General features: G+C 43.1%; 2 protein-coding genes across 2 annotated transcripts; both read left to right on the top strand.

Annotated features, from left to right (window-relative positions):
- Positions 1–7,342: 7,342 nt before the first annotated feature.
- On the top strand, positions 7,343–11,050 carry LOC123048323 (protein NRT1/ PTR FAMILY 2.9-like). Its single transcript, XM_044471450.1, has 2 exons — positions 7,343–7,625; positions 9,319–11,050. The coding sequence occupies exons 1-2, from the start codon at positions 7,469–7,471 to the stop codon at positions 10,968–10,970; spliced, it is 1,809 nt and encodes a 602-aa protein (XP_044327385.1). The 5' UTR covers positions 7,343–7,468; the 3' UTR covers positions 10,971–11,050.
- Positions 11,051–22,336: 11,286 nt separating this feature from the next.
- Positions 22,337–23,706, top strand: LOC123048322 (putative UPF0496 protein 5). The gene has a single exon (XM_044471449.1). The coding sequence runs from the start codon at positions 22,457–22,459 to the stop codon at positions 23,549–23,551; it is 1,095 nt and encodes a 364-aa protein (XP_044327384.1). The 5' UTR covers positions 22,337–22,456; the 3' UTR covers positions 23,552–23,706.
- Positions 23,707–24,958: the final 1,252 nt, after the last annotated feature.

Raw genomic sequence — 24,958 nt, 5'->3', positions numbered from 1 at the left:
CCATAGTAGTAGAAGTAATAGTTGGCGAGACAACTTCATGAAGACACGATGATGGAGATCATGGTGTCATGCCGGTGACGAAGGTGATCATGTCGCGCCTCGAAGATGGAGATCAGAGGCGCAAGATGATATTGGCCATATCACGTCACTTTATGATTTGCATGTGATGTTTGTCATGTTTACATCTTATTTGCTTAGAATGACGGTAGCATAAATAAGATGATCCCTCACTAAAATTTCAAGAGACGTGTTCCCCCTAACTGTGCACCGTTGCGAAGGTTTGTTGTTTTGAAGCACCACGTGATGATCGGGTGTGATAGATTCTAACGTTCGAATACAACGGGTGTTGACGAGCCTAGCATGTACAGACATTGCCTCGGAACACATGCGAAACACTTAGGTTGACTTGACGAGCCTAGCATGTACAGACATGGCCTCGGAACACAATAGATCGAAAGGTCGAACATGAGTCGTATAGTAGATACGATCAACATGGAGATGTTCACCGATGATGACTAGTCCGTCTCACGTGATGATCGGACACGGCCTAGTTTGACTCGGATCATGTATCACTTAGATGACTAGAGGGATGTCTATCTGAGTGGGAGTTCATTAAATAATCAGATGAACTTAATTATCATGAACATAGTCAAAAGGTCTTTGCAAATTATGTCATAGCTTACGCTTTAGTTCTACTGTTTAAGATATGTTCCTAGAGAAAATTTAGTTGAAAGTTGATAGTAGCAATTATGCGGACTGGGTCCGTAAACTGAGGATTGTCCTCATTGCTGCACAGAAGGCTTATGTCCTTAATGCACCGCTCGGTGTGCTGAACCTCAGCATCGTCTGTAGATGTTGCGAAACATCTGGCATACATGTTTTGATGACTACGTGATAGTTCAGTCCATAATGCTAACGGTTTAAAATTGTGGCACCAAAGACGTTTTGAAACGTCACAGAACATATGAGATGTTCTGAAGACTGAAATTGGGATTTCAGACTAGTGCCCACGTCAAGAGGTATCAGACCTCTGACAAGTTTCTTAAGCCTGCAAACTAAGGGAGAAAAGCTCAATCGTTGAGCATGTGCTCAGATTGTCTGAGTACTACAATCACTTGAATCGAGTGGGAGTTAATCTTCCAGATGAGATAGTGATGGTTCTCCATAGTCACTGCCACCAAGCTATTAGAGCTTCGTGATGAACTATAACATATCAGGGATAGATATGATGATCCTTGAGCTATTCGCGATGTTTGACACCGCGAAAGTAGAAATCAAATAGGAGCATCAATTGTTGATGGTTAGTAAAACCACTAGTTTTAAGAAGGGCAAGGGAAGAAGGGATACTTCATGAAACAACAAATCATTTGCTACTCTAGCGAAGAATCCCAAGGTTAAACCCAAACCCGAGACTAAGTGCTTCTGTAATGAGGGGAACGGTCACTGAAGCAGAACTACCCTAGATACTTGGTAGATGAGAAGGCAGGCAAGGTCGACAGAGGTATATTGGATATACATTGTATGAATGTGTACTTTACTAGTACTCCTAGCAGCACCAGGGTATTAGATACCGGTTCGGTTGCTAAGTGTTAGTAACTCGAAATAAAAGCTGCGGAATAAACGGAGACTAGCTAAAGGTGAGATGACGATATGTGTTGGAAGTGTTTCCAAGGTTGATATGATCAAGCATCGCATGCTCCCTCTACCATCGAGATTGGTGTTAAACCTAAAGAATTGTTATTTGGTGTTTGCGTTGAGCATAAACATGAGTGGATTATGTTTATCGCAATACAGTTATTCATTTAAGGAGAATAATGGTTACTCTGTTTATTTGAATAATACCTTCAATGGTCTTGCACCTAAAATGAATCTCGATCGCAGTGATACACATGTTCGTGCCAAAAGATATAAAATAGTAATGATAGTACCACATACTTGTGGCACTGCCATTTGAGTCATATTGGTACAGAACGCATGAAGAAGCTCCATGTAGATGGATCTTTGGACTCACTCGTTTTTGAAAGGATTGAGACATGCGAACCATGTCTATTGGTATATATGCGTGAAGAAACTCCATGGAGATGGATCGTTTGGACTCACTTGATTTTGAATCACTTGAGACATGCAAATCATACCACATGGGCAAGATGACTGAAAAGCCTCGTTGTCAGTAAGATGGAACAAGAGAGCAACTTGTTGGAAGTAATACATTTGATGTGTGCAGTCCAATGAGTGCTGAGGCACGCAGTGGATATCGATATGTTCTTACTTCACAGATGATTTGAGTAGATGCTGAGAATATTTACTTGATGAAACACAAGTCTGAATTATTGAAAGGTTCAAGTAATTTCAGAGTGAAGTTAAAGATCGTCGTGACAAGAGGATAAAATGTCTATGATATGATCATAGAGATATCTGAGTTACGAGTTTGGCACACAATTAAGACATTGTGGAAAGTGTTTCACAAATAATACCGCCCGGAACACCACAATGTGATGGTGTGTCCGAACATCATAACTGCACCCTATTGGATATGGTGCATACCATGTTGTCTCTTTACCACTATCGTTTATGGGTTAGGCATTAGAGACAACCGCATTCACTTTAAATAGGGCACCACGCAATTCCGTTGAGACGACACCGTTTAGAGAAACCTAAGTTGTCGTTTCTTAAAAGTTTGGGGCTGCGATGCTTATGTGAAAAGTTTCAGGCTGATAAGCTCGAACCCAAAGCGGATGAATGCATCTTCATAGAATACCCAAAACAGTTGGGTATACCTCCTATTTCAGATCTGGAAGCAAAAGTAATTGCTTCTAGAAACGAGTCCTTTCTCGAGGAAAAGTTTCTCTCGAAAGAATTGAGTAGGAGGATGGTAGAGACTTGATGAGGTTATTGAACCGTCACTTCAACTAGTGTGTAGTAGGGCACAAGAAGTTGTTCCTGTGGCACCTACACCAATTGAAGTGGAAGCTTATGATAGTGATCATGAAACTTCGGATCAAGTCACTACCAAACCTCGTAGGACAACGAGGATGCATACTACTTCAGAGTGGTACGTGATCCTGTCTTGGAAGTCATGTTGCTAGACAACAATGAACCTACGAGCTATGGAGAAGCGATGGTGGGCCCGGATTCCGACGAATGGCTCGAGGCCATGAAATCCGAGAGAGGATCCATGTATAAAAGCAAAGTATAGACTTTGGAAGAAATACTTGATGGTCGTAAGGCTGTTGGGTGCAGATGAATTTTAAAAGGAAGACAGACAATGATGGTAAGTGTCACCATTAAGAAAGCTCGGCTTGTCGTTAAGATGTTTTCCGACAAGTTCAAGGAGTTGACTACGATGAGACTTTCTCACTCGTAGCGATGCTAAGAGTCTGTTGGAATTGTATTAGCAGTTACTGCATTATTTATGAAATCTTGCAGATAGGATGTCAAAACACTGTTTTCTCGACGATTTTCTTGAGGAAAGGTTGTATGTGATACAACCAGAAGGTTTTGTCAATCCTGAAAGATGCTAACAAGTATGCAATGCTCCAGCAATCCTTCTAAGGACTGGAGTAAGCATCTCGGAGTTGGAATGTACGCTTTGATGAGATGATCAAAGATTTTGGGTTTATACAAAGTTTATGAGAAACTTGTATTTCCAAAGAAGTGAGTGGGAGCACTATAGAATTTCTGATGAGTATATGTTGTTGACATATTGTTGATCAGAGATGATGTAGAATTTCTGGAAAGCATACAGGGTTATTTGAAAAGTGTTTTTCAATGGAAAACCTGGATTAAGCTACTTGAACATTGAGCATCAAGATCTATAAGGATAGATCAAAAACGCTTAATAGTACTTTCAAATGAATACATACCGTGACAAGATTTTGAAGGAGTTCAAAATAGATCAGCAAAGAAGGAGTTCTTGGCTGTGTTACAAGGTGTGAGTATTGAGTAAGACTCAAGACTTAACCACGGCAGAAGAGAGAGAAAGGACGAAGGTCGTCCCCTATGCTTTAGACGTAGGCTCTACAGTATGCTATGCTGTGTACCGCACATGAAGTGTGCCTTGCCATGAGTTGGTCAAGGGGTAAAATAGTGATCCAGGAGTGGATCACATGACAGCGGTCGAACTTATCCTTAGTAACTAGTGGACTAAGGAATTTTCTCGATTATGGAGGTGGTAAAAGAGTTCGTTGTAAAGGGTTACGTCGATGCAAACTTTGACACTAATCCGGATGACTCTAAGTAGTAAACTGGATTCATATAGTAGAGCAGTTATTTGGAATAGCTCCAAGTAGCGCGTGGTAGCTGCATCTACAAGATGACATAGAGATTTGTAAAGCACACACGGATCTGAAAGGTTCAAACCCGTTGACTAAAACCTCTCTCGTAAGCATAACATGATCAAACCCTAGAACTCATTGAGTGTTAATCACATGGTGATGTGAACTAGATTATTGTCTCTAGTAAACTCTTTGGGTGTAGTCACATGGCGATGTGGACTATGAGTGTTAATCACATGGCGATGTGAACTAGATTATTGACTTTAGTGCAAGTGGGAGACTGTTGGAAATATGCCCTAGAGGCAATAATAAATTGGTTATTATTATATTTCCTTGTTCATGATAATCGTTTATTATCCATGCTAGAATTATATTGATAGGAAACTCAGATACATGTGTGGATACATAGACAACACCATGTCCCTAGTAAGCCTCTAGTTGACTAGCTCGTTGATCAATAGATGGTTACGGTTTCTTGACCATGGACATTGGATGTCGTTGATAACGGGATCACATCATTAGGAGAATGATGTGATGGACAAGACCCAATCCTAAGCCTAGCACAAGATCGTGTAGTTCGTTTGCTAAGAGCTTTTCTAATGTCAAGTATCATTTTCTTAGACCATGAGATTGTGCAACTCCCGGATACCGTAGGAATGCTTTGGGTGTACAAATGTCACAACGTAACTGGGTGGCTATAAAGGTGCACTACAGGTATCTCCGAAAGTGTCTGTTGGGTTGGCACGAATAGAGACTGGGATTTGTCACTTCGTGTAAACGAAGAGGTATCTCTGGGCCCACTCAGTAGGACATCATCATAATGTGCACAATGTGACCAAGGAGTTGATCACGGGATGATGTGTTACGGAACGAGTATAGAGACTTGCCGGTAACGAGATTGAACAAGGTATCGGGATACCGACGATCGAATCTCGGGCAAGTAACATACCGGTAGACAAAGGGAATTGTATACAGGATTGATTGAATCCCCGACATCGTGGTTCATCCGATGAGATCATCGTGGAACATGTGGGAGCCAACATGGGTATCCAGATCCCGCTGTTGGTTATTGACCGGAGAACGTCTCGGTCATGTCTGCATGGTTCCCGAACCCGTAGGGTCTACACACTTAAGGTTCAATGACGCTAGGGTTATAGGGAATAGATATATGTGGTTACCGAATGTTGTTCGGAGTCCCGGATGAGATCCCGGACGTCACGAGGAGTTCCGGAATGGTCCGGAGGTAAAGATTTATATATGGGAAGTCCTGTTTTGGTCACCGGAAAAGTTTCGGGTGCTATCGGTAACGTACCGGGACCACCGGGAGGGTCCCGGGGGTCCACCAGGTGGGGCCACCGTCCCCAGAGGGCTGCGTGGGCCAAGTGTGGGAAGGGACCAGCCCCTAGGTGGGCTGGTGCGCCTCCCACAAGGGGCCCAAGGCGCAGGGAAGGGGGGAAAGGGGAAACGCTAGGCTCAGATGGGCCTAAGGCCCACCTAGTGGTGCGCCCCCCCCCCCCTCTTCCCCCTTGGCCGCCCCTCCAAGTCCCATCTAGGGCTGGCCGCACCCCTTGGGGGGAACCCTAGATGGGGGCGCAGCCCCTCCCCCTCCCCTATATATAGTGGGGGTTTTGGGGCTGCCAGAGACAGGAGAACATCTCTCTCTTGGCGCAGCCCTACCCCTCTCCCTCCTCGTCTTTCGCAGTGCTTGGCGAAGCCCTGCTGGAGTGCCACACTCCTCCATCACCACCATGCCATTGTGCTGCTGCTGGACGGAGTTTTCCCCAACCTCTCCCTCTCTCCTTGCTGGATCAAGGCGTGGGAGACGTCACCGGGCTGCACGTGTGTTGAACGCGGAGGCGCCGTGGTTCGGCGCTTAGATCGGAATCAACCGCGATCTGAATCGCTACGAGTACGACTCCTTCATCCGCGTTCTTGCAACGCTTCCGCATCGCGATCTACAATGGTATGTAGATGCACTCCCATTCCCCTCGTTGCTAGATTACTCCATAGATTGATCTTGGTGATGCATAGAAAATTTTGAATTTCTGCTACGTTCCCCAACACTTGGCACGCCGTCGCCGGCGAGATGGAAGAGACGGAGATGGGTTTTTTCGTTTTGGAAGATGAAACAGATTAGAAGCTGAAAGGACGGGGCGTGGGGCGTGGGAAACGGAAGTGGGGTGGGCTGGGCTGGAAGCCAGGCGAACGCTGTGTTGAGATTCGTACGCCAGATGTCATGCGCGCGAGGTGGTCTCCCGTTTGGCCTCGTGCGACCCGGTCGTACCCGATTTTTTTCCCTGAAGTAGCACAATTCCTATTATTTCATCATTAAGTTGAAAGCGGGAGCAGAAGGAGAAATCCGTCCAAGGAGGGGCTCCTGTATTGATCCCTAATCCTTATTTTCCAAGTTGTTAGTTCGTTCCTTTCTTAGTTTTTGCTTCTGCCCGCATGCGTCCACCTAGAAGTAAAAACAGAAGCTATTAGTATTATTTTTTGTTCTCCAACGCAGACACATAAGGCTACCATTAGGTAGACCCTACACTATTAATTTTAAGTACAAATCTAGGCTCCATGCCTTAATTTTCTCCCCTGATTCCTGCCTCTTTTGGCGGCATCACTTGGCACATGCAAACTGTACTTTTCGGTCCGTTGTTGCATCTGAGCGTAACTTGGAAGTGCGAGGTAGTAAGCCGAGGCAACGGGTAATACATGCTCTAAGCATTGTTGGCCCCTAAGGGCCGAGAGATTGCTTTACTTTTGACCTTGCTCTGAGATTGGTTGGGTGTTTCTGCAAAAAAGAAAAAAAAAGAAAAAACAAGAGAGAGATTGGTTGGGTGAGCTCACAATGTCGTATCGTATATATCTTTTATGTTTAGCATTTAATATTAGCGGTTATAATTAGAATTCATCACTTAATCAACAGAGGAAAAATCCATGTTGAAGGTGTCATCTTCATGTTGATGTTCTGACACTGATTTAAGCGCTCTTATATTCTAGTGATCTAAACGTTCTTATATTTCTTTACAGAGCTAGTACTATCTTCGAAGCAAAGATCCCGTAGTCTGGCTGTTTGGCTAGCTTATTTATACGGCCAACATCTTCTCCTCTCCTTCCTGCACTACTGCAGCTGCCCACACCAGCACAAGCTGCCACCTACCTCCAGTTTCAGTCTAGCTGCTTGCTGCATCTGAGGGATGGAGGCCGCTAACGCTAATCTGCCGCAGCAGGAGGAGCAGGATCACGGCAATGGCATCAGCATAGAGAAGACGACTGACTCATCGGCGCTTGACGCCGGCCATGGCGAGCCCGTCCACAACTACCGCGGATGGAAGGCCATGCCTTATGTCATAGGTGAGTAACTGTCATGCCAGCTAGCTGCCTCTGTTAGTGTTCCCTGGCCTAATAGCAACGGAACGTAGCTTACTCTAACAACTGTGGACGATAGCTACTACTCCCTTCGTTCTCAAAAAGAGGACATATCTTGACTCTTCGAATTCATGCTTTGACCGTAATTCTGTCATATTATATCTATTCAATGGTTATAAAATCATAATCATGTGAAAGTGCCTTTGAGCAAGAATCTGATGGTGCCAATTTTGTGTTACAGAAGTACTCCCTCTGTAAAAAAGTATAAGAACGTTTACATCACTAGTTTAGTTATCTATACACTTTTATATTTGTTTACGGAGAGAGAGTAACATATTATTTGACTAATTGCCAATGCACGAATTTAGACAATCAAAATATGCCCTCTTTTTAGAACCGAGGGAGTACACGGTATTACATACAAGGCAAATTGCCACAAAGGCTACACTGGACGAACCTTGATAATGGCGATTCTATGCATTACACCACCAACTTTATTCATATTTGTGTAAAATATTTGGATAGTTTCAAGAGTTTAGAGCATAGATAATAGTATAGCCAACAACCGGCTATATGAAGTTGCCACATCACTTGTAGCCAATCTAATAGCCTATTCATACAATAGTTAGATATACTAGTATGTTATACCATTAATATTTAGCTCACCTCTTTCTCTCACATAGTGAAACCTGCCTGCATCATGTTTGGTTGATGTCCTGAGTCATACGAGTCTAGCCTGGCTTGCACAGCCTGACAAAAGGATTGGCCTGGCCAGCCACCTGGCAGTGTGGTTAGCCTGAGCCCAGCCTCCCATGTCTTGCGCCTGGGTGAGCCTGCCGCACTGCTTGGTATTAGTTTATTTTTTTCATAGGATTTATCGGTGTGGATTTCTTTATGTACTAATTGCACGGCAAAGCAGCGCCAGGCTCAGGGCACAAACCAAACACATGTGCATCAGGCTAGCCTCACTAGGCAAAATTCTCCAACATTCCAGGCTCGATCCAGGCATGAGGTTTCTGCAGGCAGGGTGTCCAGGCCTTCAACCAAACACCCCCATAGTACCTATCGAATTTCATTAAGTTATTTTATTTTAAGGCTATACAAAAGAAACTTGTTCCTAACTAAAATTTGTAGGCACGTACATCTACCTATACTTATAGGATGTTTCTTCTATCCTTTTAAAACTTCCAAGCATGATTCTATTTTTGAATTATAACCACTAGTAAATAGGAGTACCAGGGTACAAGAAAAGTGCAATTTGGGTGAATTCCATGCAAGTATTGACAACTTTTGGCACTGGCTTTGATATTGCATATCATGTAAATTAGCGACTTGTTTATTGTTTATGTGAATTTAAGTTTGCAGTAGTGAGGATCCCTGGCCCTGATGCTCTGGGTCCGCCTCCTTGCCATTAGTGTCTAGAGGTTGGACAAGCAAGTCTTTTGTTCTGTGTAGTCATTGTGGGAGTGGTCGATAACCCCATGGATTAGATTTGTAGTCCGAAAGGCATTCTATCAACCAATTGGCTCTTCTTCCATATATGGTACATATTCCATGGTGCATTCAAGAAAAAAAGTGATCCCTGGGATGAATTTCATAAATTATAACTCGTGACTAATTGACCAGGATACTGGGAAGTAATTAAATGAGAAATTAAAAAAAGTTAGAATTGTTACAGGGAACGAGACTTTTGAGAAGCTTGGCACGATTGGGACACTATCGAACTTGCTTGTGTACCTGACAACGGTGTACCACATGAAGAGCGTCAATGCCGCCACCCTCCTCAACTTCTTCACCGGCAGCTGCAACCTCGCCACCGTCCTGGGCGCCTTCGTCAGCGACACCTACGTCGGCCGCTACACCACCTTGGCGGCCGCCACCATAGCCTCCTTCGTCGGCATGGTCCTGCTCACCCTCACTGCCGCACTCCACTCCCTCCACCCTCCTGCCTGCATCTTGAAAGGCCAATGTGAGGGCCCCACCCCCTCCCAGCTTGTTGTGCTCCTTGCGTCCTTCTTCTTCCTCGTTGTCGGCTCCGGCGGCATCCGCCCATGCAACTTGGCATTCGGAGCCGACCAGTTTGATCAACACACCGCCGATGGACGTCGTGGCATCACTAGCTTCTTCAATTGGTACTACTTCACCTACACCATCGCCATGATGCTCTCTGCTACTGTCATCATCTACCTCCAGAGCGATGTCAATTGGGCGTTGGGCCTCGCCGTGCCGGCAGTGCTCATGGGCCTGTCATGCGCCGTCTTCTTCATGGGCACACGCCTCTACGTCCGCATCAGCCCCGAGGGCAGCCCATTCACCAGCTTCACACAGGTCCTCGTTGCTTCCTTCCGCAAGCGCCACCTCCGACAAACTCGCAACACTGTCGAGCTATTTGACCCGCCGCACAGGAGCAAGCTCGTCGCCAAGCTGGCATACACTGACCAGTTCACGTGCCTCGACAAGGCGGCCATGCAGACCACCGAGGACGTGGTCAGCTCCGATGGGAAGACGTTGGCAGACCCGTGGCGGTTGTGCACGATGCAACAGGTGGAGGAGGTGAAGTGCCTAGCGCGCGTCATCCCGGTATGGTCATCGGGAATTGTATACTTCGTGGTGATCACCCAGCTAGGCACCTACATCGTGTTCCAGGCGGAGCAGACCGATCGCCGGATTAGCAACTCCGTCAGCTTCAAGATCCCCGAGGGCTCCTTCGTCATCTTCCAGATGCTCGCCCTCACGATCTGGATCCCAGTGTACGATCGGTTGGTGGTGCCGGCGCTCCGCCGCTTCACTAAGCGCGAAGGCGGCATCACCCAGCTCCAGCGGATCGGCATTGGGTTGGTGCTCTCTGTGGTGACGATGCTGGTGTCTGCAGCGGTGGAGCATCGCCGGCGCAAGACGGCCATGATGTCGTGCTTCTGGCTGGTACCACAGCAGCTGTTGGTAGGGCTGTCGGAGGCATTCACGGTCGTCGGGCTGACTGAGTTCTACTATAGGCAGTTCCCAGAGAACATGAAGAGCGTGGCGGGGGCGCTCTTCTTCCTGGGTGTCGCGGTGGCGAGCTTTGCCAGCGGGCTCATGGTGGCACTGGTGCACCGGGTGACCAGGAGACGGGACGGGCGGCCGGACTGGCTGGCGCAGGACCTAGACGAGGGAAGGGTTGACTTGTTCTACCTCGTCACCGCCGCCATCGCCGCCGCCAACCTCGTCTACTTCGTGGCCTGCGCACGGTGGTTCACGTTCAAGAAGTCCGCCGACGGTGCCCATCCTAGCGATGCCATCGAGCTTGACGTAGGCCCAAACAAGGCTGCATGCGGTGGCCATTTAGCTTAATCACGATGCATAGATTGGTAGATTAATGGAGATTTATATGTGTATGATTATTGTTCCTTAGGATCCAACATGAATCCTATAAGTCTATGCTACAGTATATTTGGGAATAATCAAACATGGGGTATATCATATATGTGATGGGAGTGTGATGATGGAAAAATATGGCAAGACATGGCCGCATGGTAATTGCAAAAGCAGAGCACGACAAAACAGAGCTCATCTTGCATGATTACTTTGATCCATCGTTGATTCATCATTGATGCATAAGGCAGGTAGTTCAATGACGACCGAACGCTATCGATCTGACCCTACGTCTAGGCGTGTTAGACTGGAGCGCTACACCCACATCGCCCACATACGACAGCCGATCTACAGAAAGGCCAACCTACTCGTCAAATTCATCTACCAATAGAATTAATTACTGATGCATGGACTGCACATACTTATTTCTATATGAACACAAACCAAACCTTGCCGTCCTCCCAAAGATTATCACGTGGCCCTGGTCATGAGGCCTTAATTCTTGAAGTGTGCTAGATAATTTGTTGTAACGGAGTATAAATATTTTAATACGTTAGCTTGTAATTTATCTTCTCATATTAATGTTATTTATGTAAATAAATGTATATCAAATATTGTCTGTGTGTCGGCTTAGTCTCTCGAATGTGCTCATAGGGGTGAGTATATGTGCATATGTATGAACATCTGTGTCTATACGGTGTTCAAAAGAAAAATCCCGCCCGTGATATACCTACCTAATAAATATATAATGAGATTTGGCTGAAATATATATTTATTTGGTACTCATTTATCGACTTACAAAAGAAAATATAAATTTATTTGGTAAGTCAATAAAAGGTGAGGCAATTAAGACAATTTTTAAGGAATGATGCTTATAAAAAAGATGGAAGGTTGGACGAGCACTTCACTTGACAAGAAAAGAAACACTCTATTTTTTTTCTAAGCAGTAGAGATTACATAGTCTATCATGTTTGGCCTGGTCCGATCCTGGCTGCGCCCCCACAACCCTCGCCCTTCCGTATCCCTCTAATCAGTCTTTTTGTTGATATTGATTAGTATAAATTGATTAACGGAAGAATGCGTGGCCGGCAGCTAGCAAAGCTTGACCACTAGCCTGCCACATCTTGTCTGATATGGATTATGATATGCACTAGTGGTTGGGGCTCGCAATTGCGTCTCCCGTGCCTCCATTTTGACATGAGTTCACACACGTTTGTTCTCCAGTAACAATGAACTAACAATTGTTAGCAAGAAGTTTTCTTGACAAGTACAAAGAACCACCGTCAGTTAGCAAAGCACCACAATGTTTTAGTATAAGAGTTCCTCGGATAACAAAATCAAGCAATACAATCAATCCTAGTGTCCCAGAGGTTTGCATAGCAATGTTGTGGACACTAAAGGATTCAATCTTCCTCCATCTAAGCAAAAACATGAGCACTAGCTAACCATCTAAGTAGCAACATGAGCACTAGATAACCATCTAAGTAGCAACATGAGCACTAGCTAAACATGAACCTGATCTTTAGAGGGCACTAACATGATCGTGAAAGATCAACATGTAAATTCTAAAAATCAAATTAACGGTTAACAATAACTGCACAAAATGAGGGATGATATATATATATTCTAACATCTTATTAACATAAGGATAGTATATCGAGAACAACAAGTGTTTTCTTATTTATTTAGATTCCTCTTGTATTTTTGGATCTCTCTGGTATTCCTCAAAAAGTTGTTGAAACATACGTAGTAACTTTTTGACTTTGGGGAAAAAGTTGTTGAAACATTCCCGGTAATTTCTATGTAATAAACATGGCAATTTACGCACCGCAAACCTGATAACTTACTTAAAAACACCATGGTAACTTCGACCTAAAAAAATGGTGTTGAAACAGACCCTGGTAACTTCTGTAAATAACACAGTTATTTACGCACAACATAACTGATATCTCACATACAAACACCAGGATAACATTTGCCTAGGTAAAAAGGTTGTTTGAAAAATATACCCCGGTAACATATGTGTAAATAGCATGGTAATATACGCACGGCAGACGTGAAAGTTTATGCAAAAGCACCATGGTAATTTTCACCCGGGAGAAGAAAGTTACTGAAAACACATCTCCGTAACTTTTTTATAAATGGCATGATAATTTACTCAGTGCAGATCTTATAGCGCGTGTATGAACACCATAATAACTTTGACGTTATTGAAGTTATTGAAAACAAGTGTCCAACCACACCCTGGTTTATGTGCTCCACCATCATCTCGATGATACATTTTCTTTTTCTTTTTTGGGACTAACTCCACGGTCCAGATTTTTTTAGGCAGAACTCCACGATCTAGATGGGATCAGTTGCCCGCTTTCTGCTTGTTGGGCTCGAAACCCAGGATGGTATCATCTCTGTTTGGGCCACATCAAAGTTGAATTGATGTCAGCCCATGGCAGCGCGAGAACTATGGCCGCTATGCACCACCCGCAGTGAGCCCTACCATAGCTCGCCTGCAGGGCGGCACGTATTGCGTCGGCACAGTAGCCGCGGCTCGCCTGTTGACGGCATGTTACTTTTCTTGTTTAGTTTATTCTTCCCTTTATATTCACATTTTTTTGTTATTTCTTTATTTTTACCTTTGCCTATATTCAAAAATATTCTAAATATATATATTACAAATTTTTTTACATAAAATTCTAAAAAATATATAAAACTTCCATTTGAAAAATATTAAACGTGTATGGAAAAGGGTTTTTTATGTATACGAAAAATATATAATGTGAACAAAAATTTGAAAATGTTAATCATGTGTATGAAAAACTGTTTATATATTGAAAAACAATGTTAGTGCAATTCAAAAAATGTTTGTTATATTGAAAACATGTTCACAAGTTCCAAAAATGTGTTCGGGACATTTTTCATGAAAATGTTTGTGCAATGTGAAGAAAGTTCTGCATAGTTCAGAAAAAATAATATAATTAACAATATGTTCAAATGTGTTTTAAAAATATGTTTAACGTGTAATTCAAAAAATGTTGAATTCGTCAAAATGTTAAAATTTTATTTTTGAAATGTAAATTCTTTAAAATATATATTTATATGTATAGGAAAAATGTACAATATGTATGAAAAAAAGTAGTCAGCAAAACATATATTAAGAAATGTTAATAATATATCTATTTTTTATTAAATTTGAAAAAAAATCCTAGTATATGCGAAGAAAGTTACAATACATGTGAAAAATGTAGACATGTGTTGTAAAAAGTAAAAAAAAGACAAGAAAACCAGTAAAAACCAACAAAAACAAAAGAAAAGTAAAAAATATAAGGAAAACAAGAAAGAAACAAAAAAAAAAGTATAACAAAGAAAGAAAGAGAAACCAAAAATACCAATGAGAAAACAAAGAAAACCAAAGCATAATGAGGGAAAAAAAAGGAAAACCGAAGAAACCGTAAACGGAAGAAAAAAAAAGAAAAAAAAAGAACAAAGTCCTATAGTAAACCGGACCTAAAGAGCCGAGCGAACCAATGCGCGCAGAAGTGGGTCGGCCTGCTACAGTGCTACTGTCGACCGTAGGCGATTCCTATAAGAAATCAGTATGAGGGACATATAGCCCTAGCTAGAGAACTATTTCTTGTTTCTAGTGAGACTATCTACCGTCTCGCCTCAAGCTTTCCCGTGCGTGATACAGTATTGCTCCTACCTTTTTCGTGTGTTTCTTCGCTTGGACGCTGTCGCTCGCGTTCACTTTCTTTGCTCGTTGAGTTTGCTTCGTTTTTATTTCTTTTTCATTTCTCTCTTTTTCTTTCAGTCTCTTTGTTTCTCACTAGGGTTTTTTCTTTGTGGGTTTCTTTGGTTTGTTTATCACCATTCTCTTTGTCTTATTCTGATTTTTATTGTGTCTTTTCTTTCTTTTTTCAGTTTTCTTTTGTTTGTTTCTCCTTTTTATTGGTTTTTTCTTGCTATTCTATTTCCTTTGTTTCTTTCTTAGTTTTTATTAAAAAGATCGGTTTTGTTTTCTTACCTTGGGTTTTCCGCGTTTCCTTCTAACTTTCACGGTTTTATTTTTTTCTTCGTTTCAGAGGTGCTTCTTTTGTTCTTTCTTTCGTTTCTTTGGTTTTCACCGCTTTTGTTTCTTTATTTTATTTTTAATATTAATTTTTTATGTTCTATTTTTAGTACAAGTTCTACCTTCTATGTTCTGTTTTTTTACATGTTTAACATTTTTAATAGATGATTAGCATGTTTTCAAATGCTTGATTATTATTTTTAAAATACATTATTAACTTTTTTTCATAGGCATTGTACTTTCTGTATAATTTTTCGTATACATGAGAAACATTATTTTCGCAAATTTAACATTTTACAAATGCTAGATTAAAAATTCTACTATTTTAAGTAGATTTTATTTTATTATATATATTGAAAAATATTTTGAAGTATAAAAAGGTTTTAAAAGCAAAACACAAAAACAAAAAATGTGAAAAAATAGAGAAAAAACAAGGTTGTGGCCTCCCATGAGCTGGGTCGGTCCAGTCTTGCGCTCCCTCATGAGATGCTGCCCTATGTCTCGCGTCAAGTATAAGTTTTCTTTTTTAAGGATAATAGTAAAGTTTTCACAAAAACTAAATGTTTGAAGTAAGAATGAATTAGTAACATTGGTATTATCCTTAAAAAGAAATATAATATAACATAATATAATATAATATAAAAAATGAAGTTGTCTCAGGAAGAATGGATAACTTGCATTACTATTACCATGTAATAAGAAACAAAAAAAAATACTTGCACACAGCTTTGCACTGAACTACAATTTTTATAATCCAAAGAATAAGTATATAATAGTGTAGTTTTCGCCGGTAATTCGCGTCCGAGCCCAGGTTCATCTGCACTCATGCATCTAGGAATCAAATTCGAAGTAAATAGAACAAAATTCAAAAAACTTGTGAATATTTTTGGCATTGAAGTTGTTACAGTCTGCAAGGAGCATGCAGATTTTCAGGGAGAAATGACATTCCAAAAACTCCCGGGAAAATATTATCTTCAAATAGTGTTCTTTTTAAGTTTCTTTGAGACTCGATTTTTTTCCAATGGCTCCTTGAATGTCATCACACCACAAATTTTCGCATGCAACTAAGCCATTCAAACATCTTTGATACCAAAATAATTTAGATTTTTCTATTTTTTTGCTATTTTATTTGAATTTACTGTTCATGCCCAGGTACAGATGCACCTGGGCACCGAATCACCGAACTCATTTGAATAGTACTTGCATGTATACTTACACACGCAAAAAAACCCTAAGAAATAAAAAAACTGTTGGCATTGGTATTACCCTTCAAGAAGAAAGAAATAAACAACCATAGATTCGCACACAATTCACAAATAAATTATGCCTTTTATTATTTGCAATAATACACATATAATAGTAGATTTTTTGCAAAAAAATTGTAGTTTTCTAAGAAGGTTTGAATTAGTGGCATGGGTATTACCTGTAATGAAGAATGAAAGCGAAACAAAAACTGAAATGAAATTAAAAATATAGTTTTCTAAGCAAGAATGAATGAGTGGCATTGGTACTACCATTTAAGAAGAAAGAAAATGAAAAACAAATTTCACACAATTTGCACTAAAATTGCACTTTTATAATATGCAAAGATTACATATATAATAGTGCAATTTTTGCACACTAGTATAATTTATATTTAATAGTACTTGCATATATACATTTACACTTATCCAACATCCCAAGAATACCCATAAAGAAAACGAAAAAATAAAAAGAAACATAAAAACAAAAGAAAACAACAGACAATAGGCGTCAAACCCAATAAGAAAATTGATTTAACTTAAATAATGGAAAGTAAAAAATTCAACCAAGAAGCCACACTAGTGGGAAAAAGACAACACGAATTATGACAAAGAATCAACTATCAGAGAAATTGACTTACCAAAAGTTAAAAAACAGACAACTTACATATAGCTAAAGCGGGTTTTCTTATATATAATCCATTTCTTGATGATCTTGATGGTCAAACTCAACCTCCAAATGCGTGCACCCCAGAATTACCATATCTGACAATGCAAAATCTCTTAAAGAGATCACCCCTCATTCTCAAATTACACATATCCGACGAAGGCTACCATAGATATTTCTTCAAATTAAGGAAATGGCCGCTCATTCTTTTTGCAGATGACTCTTTAATTTTCATGATGGCCAATATACAAAATGCAATCACCTTGAAAATAATTGTGGACACATATTGCAGCAACGCAAGGCAGCTTGTGAGTAATTCCAAATCCAGTATCTTCTTTAGTCCTAATACTAATGTTGGTGTTCAAGAGGATGTTTGCAGGGATCTAAATATAGTTACAGAAGCTCTAGCAAGCACTTATTGTCATTTGAGTCCTCCATCCACATTATGCTCACGCATGCTGTACATCCGTACTCGTCGTCTAGCTGGGGAGACGGGATCAAAGTAGCCAGGTGTGTACTGTACATCCGGCGTTAATCCCAAACCGTCTTCCAGCTCCGAGAAACGACGATCGACAGGGTGCCTTGAATTAGAAGGCCAAAATGTGTCGTTAACCCCAAGTCCCCAGCCGATGATCAACTGGCGGTGCAGGCAGCTATGTATATATAGCGCACGTCGTCCTGCGGAGGTGGCTACCACTACCGCTACCATGGCATCCTCCAAGATCGTCCTGCCGTCTGTCATCCTGGCGCTCCGGCTAGTGGCCATGCTCCTCCTGGCCGGGTCGCTCGCCCTCATCGTCACCGACAAAGTCGACGTCCGCAGCGATCTCTTTGAGGGCGGCCGCTTCGTCTTAAAGTTCAAGGACATCTACACCTACAGGTGAGCTGAGCGAGCGAGCCACCGTGAGCATGCATTCGTATGTGCAGTAGTATATGTTGTATTTAGCATACTCAACGATTGTTTAAATTTGATGATTAGATCGTATATGTATTGTATGACGAACAGCACTTCTGTCAATTACATTACAGGTATGTCGTGGCTATTGCTGCCATTGGATGCGCGTACAGCCTCGTGCAGGCACCGCTCGCGGCCGTTGCCATCGCTACGAAGAAGAGAGTGATCGGAGGGACGGCAAATGTGGCGCTGTTCCTCATATGCGCCGACGTGGTAATTAAGCTAGATTTCCGTCGAGTAGTGTATATATAACTATATATAGAGGACTACGACTTCGGACCAATTTTTGGCTAGCAAGGCCAATAAACCCGGACGGTGGAAATACTAGTAAATGTTAAGTTGATCCATGCATTTCCTCGCAGATTTTTGTTATAGCTTTTGCGACTGCCGCTGGGGCAAGCTACTGGTTCAGCACCGACGCGGATCGCTACGTCGACGAGCTGTATCCGGACAGCTTGACGAAGGCTAACCCGGACTTCAAAAGGCTCCGCCAAGAATTGGACATGTTCTTCGTGCGTGCCTCCGCGGCCGCGTTGCTCATGCTGCTCGCTGCCAAATGCACGGCGGCCGTTTTGGTGAACTCCGTCTACGCTCTTGTCAAGTAATCGTGCATGCAGTTCCTTTGTCAGCTTATATTAACTAGCGACACCACATACGCATTTGCACTGCTAGATTGTAACGTAATGTCTACCTATCTCACTAGTATTAGTCTGTTAAGACACTTGGTCAAATTATAAGTTTTCCGGGTATGAATGCTCATGATGATTATTTAACATCGCGAGAAGGATGTTGCCCAAATTTGTTTGCATTGTAATTTGAGAAAGGTGTGGCTGCTCCCGGGTGTAGGTGCACCCGCATGAACAGTACACTTGAAAAATATATATAACTAAATCAAAAAAAATCTAAAATTTTGGGACATCAAACTAGATCAAAAGTTTTAGCTTCCTGCAAAATTTCGTGACCAGATAATATTCGAGGAGTCCTCAGCAAAAATAACAAAATCACTCCTCAAAAGTGAACAAAACTTTTAACACAGATTTTGTTAATTTTTGCTGAGGGCTCCTCGAATATTATTTGGTCATGAAATTATACAGGAAGCTAAAACTTTTGATCTAGTTTGATGTCCCAAAATTTCATATATTTTCAAGTTTGGTTTATATTTCTTTCAAGTGTACTGTTCATGCGGGTGTAGGTGCACCCGGGAGTAGAAAATCCAGTCAATTGAACAAAACATTTAACACAGATTTTGCTTTTTGCCGAGGGCTCCTCGAATAAATTTTTTGTTGACAAAGAAGACAGTAGGAGAGGCTCCTACTGTTTTTGTATTACTCACATATAAATACGGTGGTTACATGGTGGGGGGGGGGGGGGGGGTATATACAAAGAGGGAGAGGGGGGGGGGGAGGCCGGCTATGGAGAAGTTACAAGAGAGAGTTACAAAAATCAAGCACAGAGGCAATATGTGCCCCTTTAACCCTGTTTTGAAGAAGCCCAAAGTCTTTTATGAATCTATCCAGCCAAGATCGAATGGAGGGGGCTCCTCGAATATTATTTGGTCACGAAATTATACAGGAAGCTAAAACTTTTAATCTAGTTAGATGTCCCAAAATCCAGTCTCACACCTTGTAATTTGGTATCATCGTCGTAGCAAAATCTCATATATATGCATTGCTAAGGAATATTTCATTTTTGACACTTTAAGTTTGCAAGGTTGAAACAAAAATTCGACTCAAGTGTATTTTATTTAGAACCCTAGTAACTAGTACTCCCTCCGATACTAAACCTGCGACATTATTTTGGATCGAATGGAGCGAGTAGCAATTTTAGCATTTGTCTGCGGAACAACATGCAGTGGCTATCGGGACAATCGACCTTGGGGAGTTCCTTATTACGGCCTGCAATCATAATCCAATATCTCCTGGCAATTTCTTAACTAAGACTAGAATCGCGCTCCGTGAGTCAATGTGCCTATTTTGTTGGTATTCGACAACCAACCTTCCTTATAAGGTCATCGTAAATACCACCAACTACTCCTCAGTTCCAAAATTACTGTCTTAGATTTGTCTATATAAGGATGTATCTAGTCACATTCTAGTGTTAGATACATCCGTATCTAAACAAATTTAAGACAAAAAATTTGGGACGGAGGTAATATATTTTTTGTTGCCCCTTGCTCTCATCTATGTATCACTGATACCCGCTCTCTAGATAGCGGGAGCACAACAGGATTGGCCACATGATGAACGTGATCACTGCAATCGCACATCGCCTTGCTTCGCAGGAGAGCACTTGAGCCACTGGCCATTTGGTGGTCTTTTTCTCTCTCTTTTTTCGGTACGAGACTTGAACTTGTTGTATGGACGTGTTGGTTGCTTTATTTATAAAGTGGGGAGAAAGTATGTTTCAAGATGTCTATATCACAATCGTTATCTAGTTCCTAAAGGCACCGGATTTGTGAAGTGTAGTGCGAAGCCCGAAAGTTCTCATGGGGCAATTCATCTTCATCCTCGCCCTGCTTCAGCTCCAACATTAGCATCCTACTCTAGCCCCGGTGCTCCAAGCAGAAGTTGAACGCAATGTTTCGTGGTCTGTGACACTACTACCTTAGCCCGGGTACGGCTAGAGTGTCCTATGCCGATCCGCCCACACCGCTCTGACCTAGTGCCTAACTAGGTACGCAGTGTAGCTCCGGCACCGATTTTACAAAGTGTATCCTCGCTCGTTAACATGAGAAGGGGGGGAGGGGGGGGGGGTTAGGGACGGCGGTTTCTAGTCATGGTTCACACGAGGGAATGATACATCGATTGCTTTTTAACATCCAGCTATCTCAGTTGGGTGAGCAATCGTCACTGAGATTTGTGGTGTCGGTTTTGTTTCATGAACCGACTGAGTGGTTAGTGGGGGCTGGTTATTTAATTATTTATTTTGAAAAAGGGCTTCATGTACCGACTAAAATTCAAGATTGTACTAGTGATAGTTTTAATGAAATATAACATATATTTAGTTGGTCGAACCAATAATCAAACCGGAGCCTCGAAGTGCATGCACCCTAGAAACTACAGCCGTATCCGATGATGCAAAAGCTTTTAAGTGATCGCTCCTTCGTTCACAGGTTGCACATATCCAATAAAAGCTACTACGAATTTCGTGAAACTAAGCAAACGAAACACATGAAAACAAACAATCTTGGTGGAACGAAAAGCGAGCGGTTTGTGGATCTTAATCGACCGTGCAGCTGGTAATGACCACAACCAGCACCAACCTACCTGGATCAGGTAACCATTCAACGCAGGGAAAAGGTGCATGCCACCTTTCCTTTTTGTTTGTGGCAACAAGGTGCCACAGCTGTGACATTGCTCACACTTGCAAGCAACGGTGTTTTGATCAAACCAGCTTGCTGGAAAGCAACATGGTTCCAAGACACATCGTTCGCACAAGCATATGCCCCCTTCCACAAGCATGGACCATGTGCCGGTTCTGCATGCGTACTCTTTTTATTCTTGACTGGTCGATCTCAAGGGCAATTCAACGTGCGTTTGTGTGCTATCATGGCCTGCTTTGTCTAGAGAGTGAAATGATGTTGTAAACGTAGTGAGTAGGTTCCTAGCTAAGGCCATTGTTGTCTCCAATGTGGAAGACTTGGGCCATACTTGCGCCTAATCTACACAAAAGTTGGCAATGGTAACCATGCGAGCGACAGTGCAGACAACACACATGGGCAGCATGTGTAGGGGTAGCTTGCCCTAGGACACCAAGGGACACGTAACTGTACTTGTGGCATATGCTATAGCTTCGTTCCTAAGGCAATACTGTACGTCCCCTAGAGGCCTAGACCGGTGTAAACAAAACAGAGTTCCTGTAGCAAAACAAAATAGTGTTATGGCAGCCTTGTTCTTCGTCTTATTGTCAAGTTTATATGTTGTTTCATCAATCAATACAGAGAGCAAAGGTATCCATCCCTCTTTTCGGGTAGAAAAATCCAATGGTCTCCAGGAGATGTATACAAAAATGTAGCGGGTTTTAAATTTCTGTTGCACAAATATTTTAGCTACGGCCAAAATCATTGAACTTTACTGAAATTTTGTTGTTGCAGTTTTTTTTACTTGGGCCAAAAGATTCAAAAAAATACATTTGAATTTGATTGAGATCTAACCAAATATTTTAAATTCAAAACATGGCAATGGCATACTCGTCGACCTGGCATGGCAATGGCTCAGGCTGCAACCTTGTGCAAGACGAGAGAGAAGCAAGCATGCGCGTCCACCTCTGCAATTTTTGCACACACGTCGGCCGCTCCTTGGGTTGCTTCCTCCGGTCGCCATTGCCGGCCCCCACCACCCTACCAAGCTTCCTCATGCGTACAAGCCATCGACCGTGCCCCTTCCTCTCCTTCACAGCGTTCACATACTTCCACATTCCACGACTATAAAGTTTGTCAATCGTGAGCGCGCTATTCTTACAGAGCATCACGGTCACAGTACGCCACTACGCTCGAAGCTCTGCTTCTTTTCTTCTTGAGTTCTATAGGGTTCGCCGGCCATGGGGAACCGTCATGGCATAATGAGGCCGCGGCGGCTGAAGATGGCGAGAGCGACGGGGGAGAAGCTGGGGTCGTACGAGGCGGCGTGCAGCGCGGACCCGGAGCTGCGGAGCTTCGACGCGGCGCTGCGTCGGCGCGCGAGCCTCGCCGTCTCCGCCGCGGCGTCCGGGGTGGAGGTCCGGTCCATGTCCCTGGGCTCCCTCCGGGAGGTCACCGGCTGCCTGGTGGAGATGAACCAGGAGGTGGTCCGCGTCGTGCTCGCCAGCAAGCACGACGTGTGGGGGTGCCCCGAGCTGTTCGCGCTCGTGGAGGACTACTTCGACGCCAGCCTCCACACCCTCGACTTCCTCGCCGCGCTTGACAAGGCCCTCCGCCGGGCCCGCGACTCGCAGCTCGTCCTGCACCTCGCGCTCCAAGTCCAGGATCCGGCGGTCCGGCCCGGGCGCGTGCTCGGCGCGCTGCGGCGGTTCAAGGAGGCGGCCGGCGGCGAGCCGTTCACGGACGAGTTCTTCGCCGCGTTCCAGGCTGCGTACCGGCAGCAGCTGGGCATGCTGGACAGGCTGCGGCGGCAGAAGCGCCGCCTGGACGGCCGCCTCCGGTCGCTCCGCGTCTGGCGCCGCGTGACCGGCGTCGTCTTCGCGACCACCTTCGCGGCGATCCTCGTCTGCTCCGTGGTGGCCGCGGCCATCGCGGCTCCGCCCGTGGCGGCCGCGCTGGCGGCCGCGGCGTCGCTGCCCGTGGGCTCCGCCGGGAAGTGGGTGGACGCGATGATGAAACGGTACCGGGACGCGCTCCGGGGGCACAAGGACGTGGTGGGCGCAATGCAGGTCGGCACGTTCGTCGCCATCGAGGACCTGGACAGCATACGCGCGCTCGTCGGCCGGCTCGAGGTCCAGATCGGCTCCATGGTGGACTGCGCGGAGCTGGCGGAGCGCGACGAGGAGGCTGCGAGGTTGGCCATTGAGGAGGTGAAGAAGAAGCTAGAGGCGTTCATGAAATGTGTGGATGACCTGGGGCAGCAGGCGGACAAGTGTAGCCGGGACATCCGGCAGGCCAGGACCGTCGTGCTGCAGAGGATCATTCATCCCCATTAACTGCTCAAAACCCAGGAGTAGACATCAGAGATGTGATTCGTGATTCATTTCACTAACATTCAATTTAGCCTCGTTTAGTATATTTTGTGGTTTCAAGCGGCATATACATTAAAATAATTGAATTTTTTTATTCGGCAAACATTCGCCATATAGGAATATTACCCAACGCAATACTCATTTTTTGTCCAATAAATTGAAATCAACCTATCATAGTTTACTGAAAACCTATTTGGCAACCCAATGTCCTCTCTTGCATCCCACTTCTCATGTGATTATATCCATCCGATCACTGGCGGAGCTAGCATGAACATTCATGATATTTTGTATTAGAAGGGTCGTTGTTACTGTGTCTAGGGCTATAGCCATAACTGTTCTAGGCATGTCTTCGCCACTGCACCTGATCGATTCACCGTCCTCATTTTCATCATGTACGTGCGTTCATTCTGGTGTCGACCGCCTTGCTTGTTTTTCCCTCTATATACTATTTAAAAAATGAAAGGTTCCATCTTTCGTCAATTTTTCTCCTTCGGACCTTTTCGCCCAACCTTTCACCTGCCACCGAATTTTCTCGAGTTTTCATTCCCTTATGATTTTTTTGACAGAAAGACAGTAAGGGAGGCTCCTACGGTATAATTGGTGCAACAAACCCAAATTGCAAGTATCATGTCTTGAACCTGGATGGCTGGAAAGGCATCAACCCTTTCCCCTTATGATTTTCATCAAACCAATCTTTGATAACCCAATAAACCAGTTCAATCTATTGTATAGCAATAAATTCATGGTCCGTAAATAAAATGTTTTTAGGGTAAAACCTGATATCGGTAATACATCTTTGGTAACCCAGTAAATAGCAATAAATTCATGATTTGTAAACAGATAAATGGTAATTGATCTCTTAAGTTTGGTAACCCAATAAAGATGATCAGTCACGGGAACATACCTATTTTGTTAGTTTAAGCAATGACAGAAAATCTATGCTTTATAACCAAAACATAATCTTATATTGTGTATTCGTTTGGCATCAAGATTTGTCCCCTATGGTCCTCTTATTTCTGTAAAACTAGAACAATGCCCGTGTGTTGCAACGGGATATAAATATTCTAGTACGTAGCTTGTGGTTTACCTATTTGTAAAAGTGCGATGTGTAAATAAATATTCATCAAATTCTTCCCATGAATTATCTTATATTTTGATCAGAAGTTTGGTAAGTAAATTAAAGTGAAATTGGTTCAGAAGATAAGTATATTAAGTTGATTGATTATCATACAAGGAAAGTTGGACGAAGGGGTGGTAGAAAGAAAGGTGAAATGGGAACCTTACGTTCTTTTTAAGTAATAGAGATATTTTGATCAGAAGTTTGGCAAGTAAATTAAAGTAAAATTGGTTCAGAAGATAAGTAAATTAAGT

Source organism: Triticum aestivum, chromosome 2D (assembly GCF_018294505.1).
Source record: "Triticum aestivum cultivar Chinese Spring chromosome 2D, IWGSC CS RefSeq v2.1, whole genome shotgun sequence".
NCBI lineage: Eukaryota > Viridiplantae > Streptophyta > Magnoliopsida > Poales > Poaceae > Triticum > Triticum aestivum.
Note: the sequence above shows the minus strand (reverse complement) of the source record. Positions and strands in the feature narration are given on the sequence as shown.

Coding starts and splice junctions, on each gene's coding strand:
- LOC123048323 (XM_044471450.1), top strand. CDS start 7,469: ATGGAGGCCGCTAACGCTAATCTGCCGCAGCAGGAGGAGCAGGATCAC. Junction 7,626..9,318: donor GGCCATGCCTTATGTCATAG/GTGAGTAACTGT, acceptor GAATTGTTACAG/GGAACGAGACTTTTGAGAAG.
- LOC123048322 (XM_044471449.1), top strand. CDS start 22,457: ATGGGGAACCGTCATGGCATAATGAGGCCGCGGCGGCTGAAGATGGCG.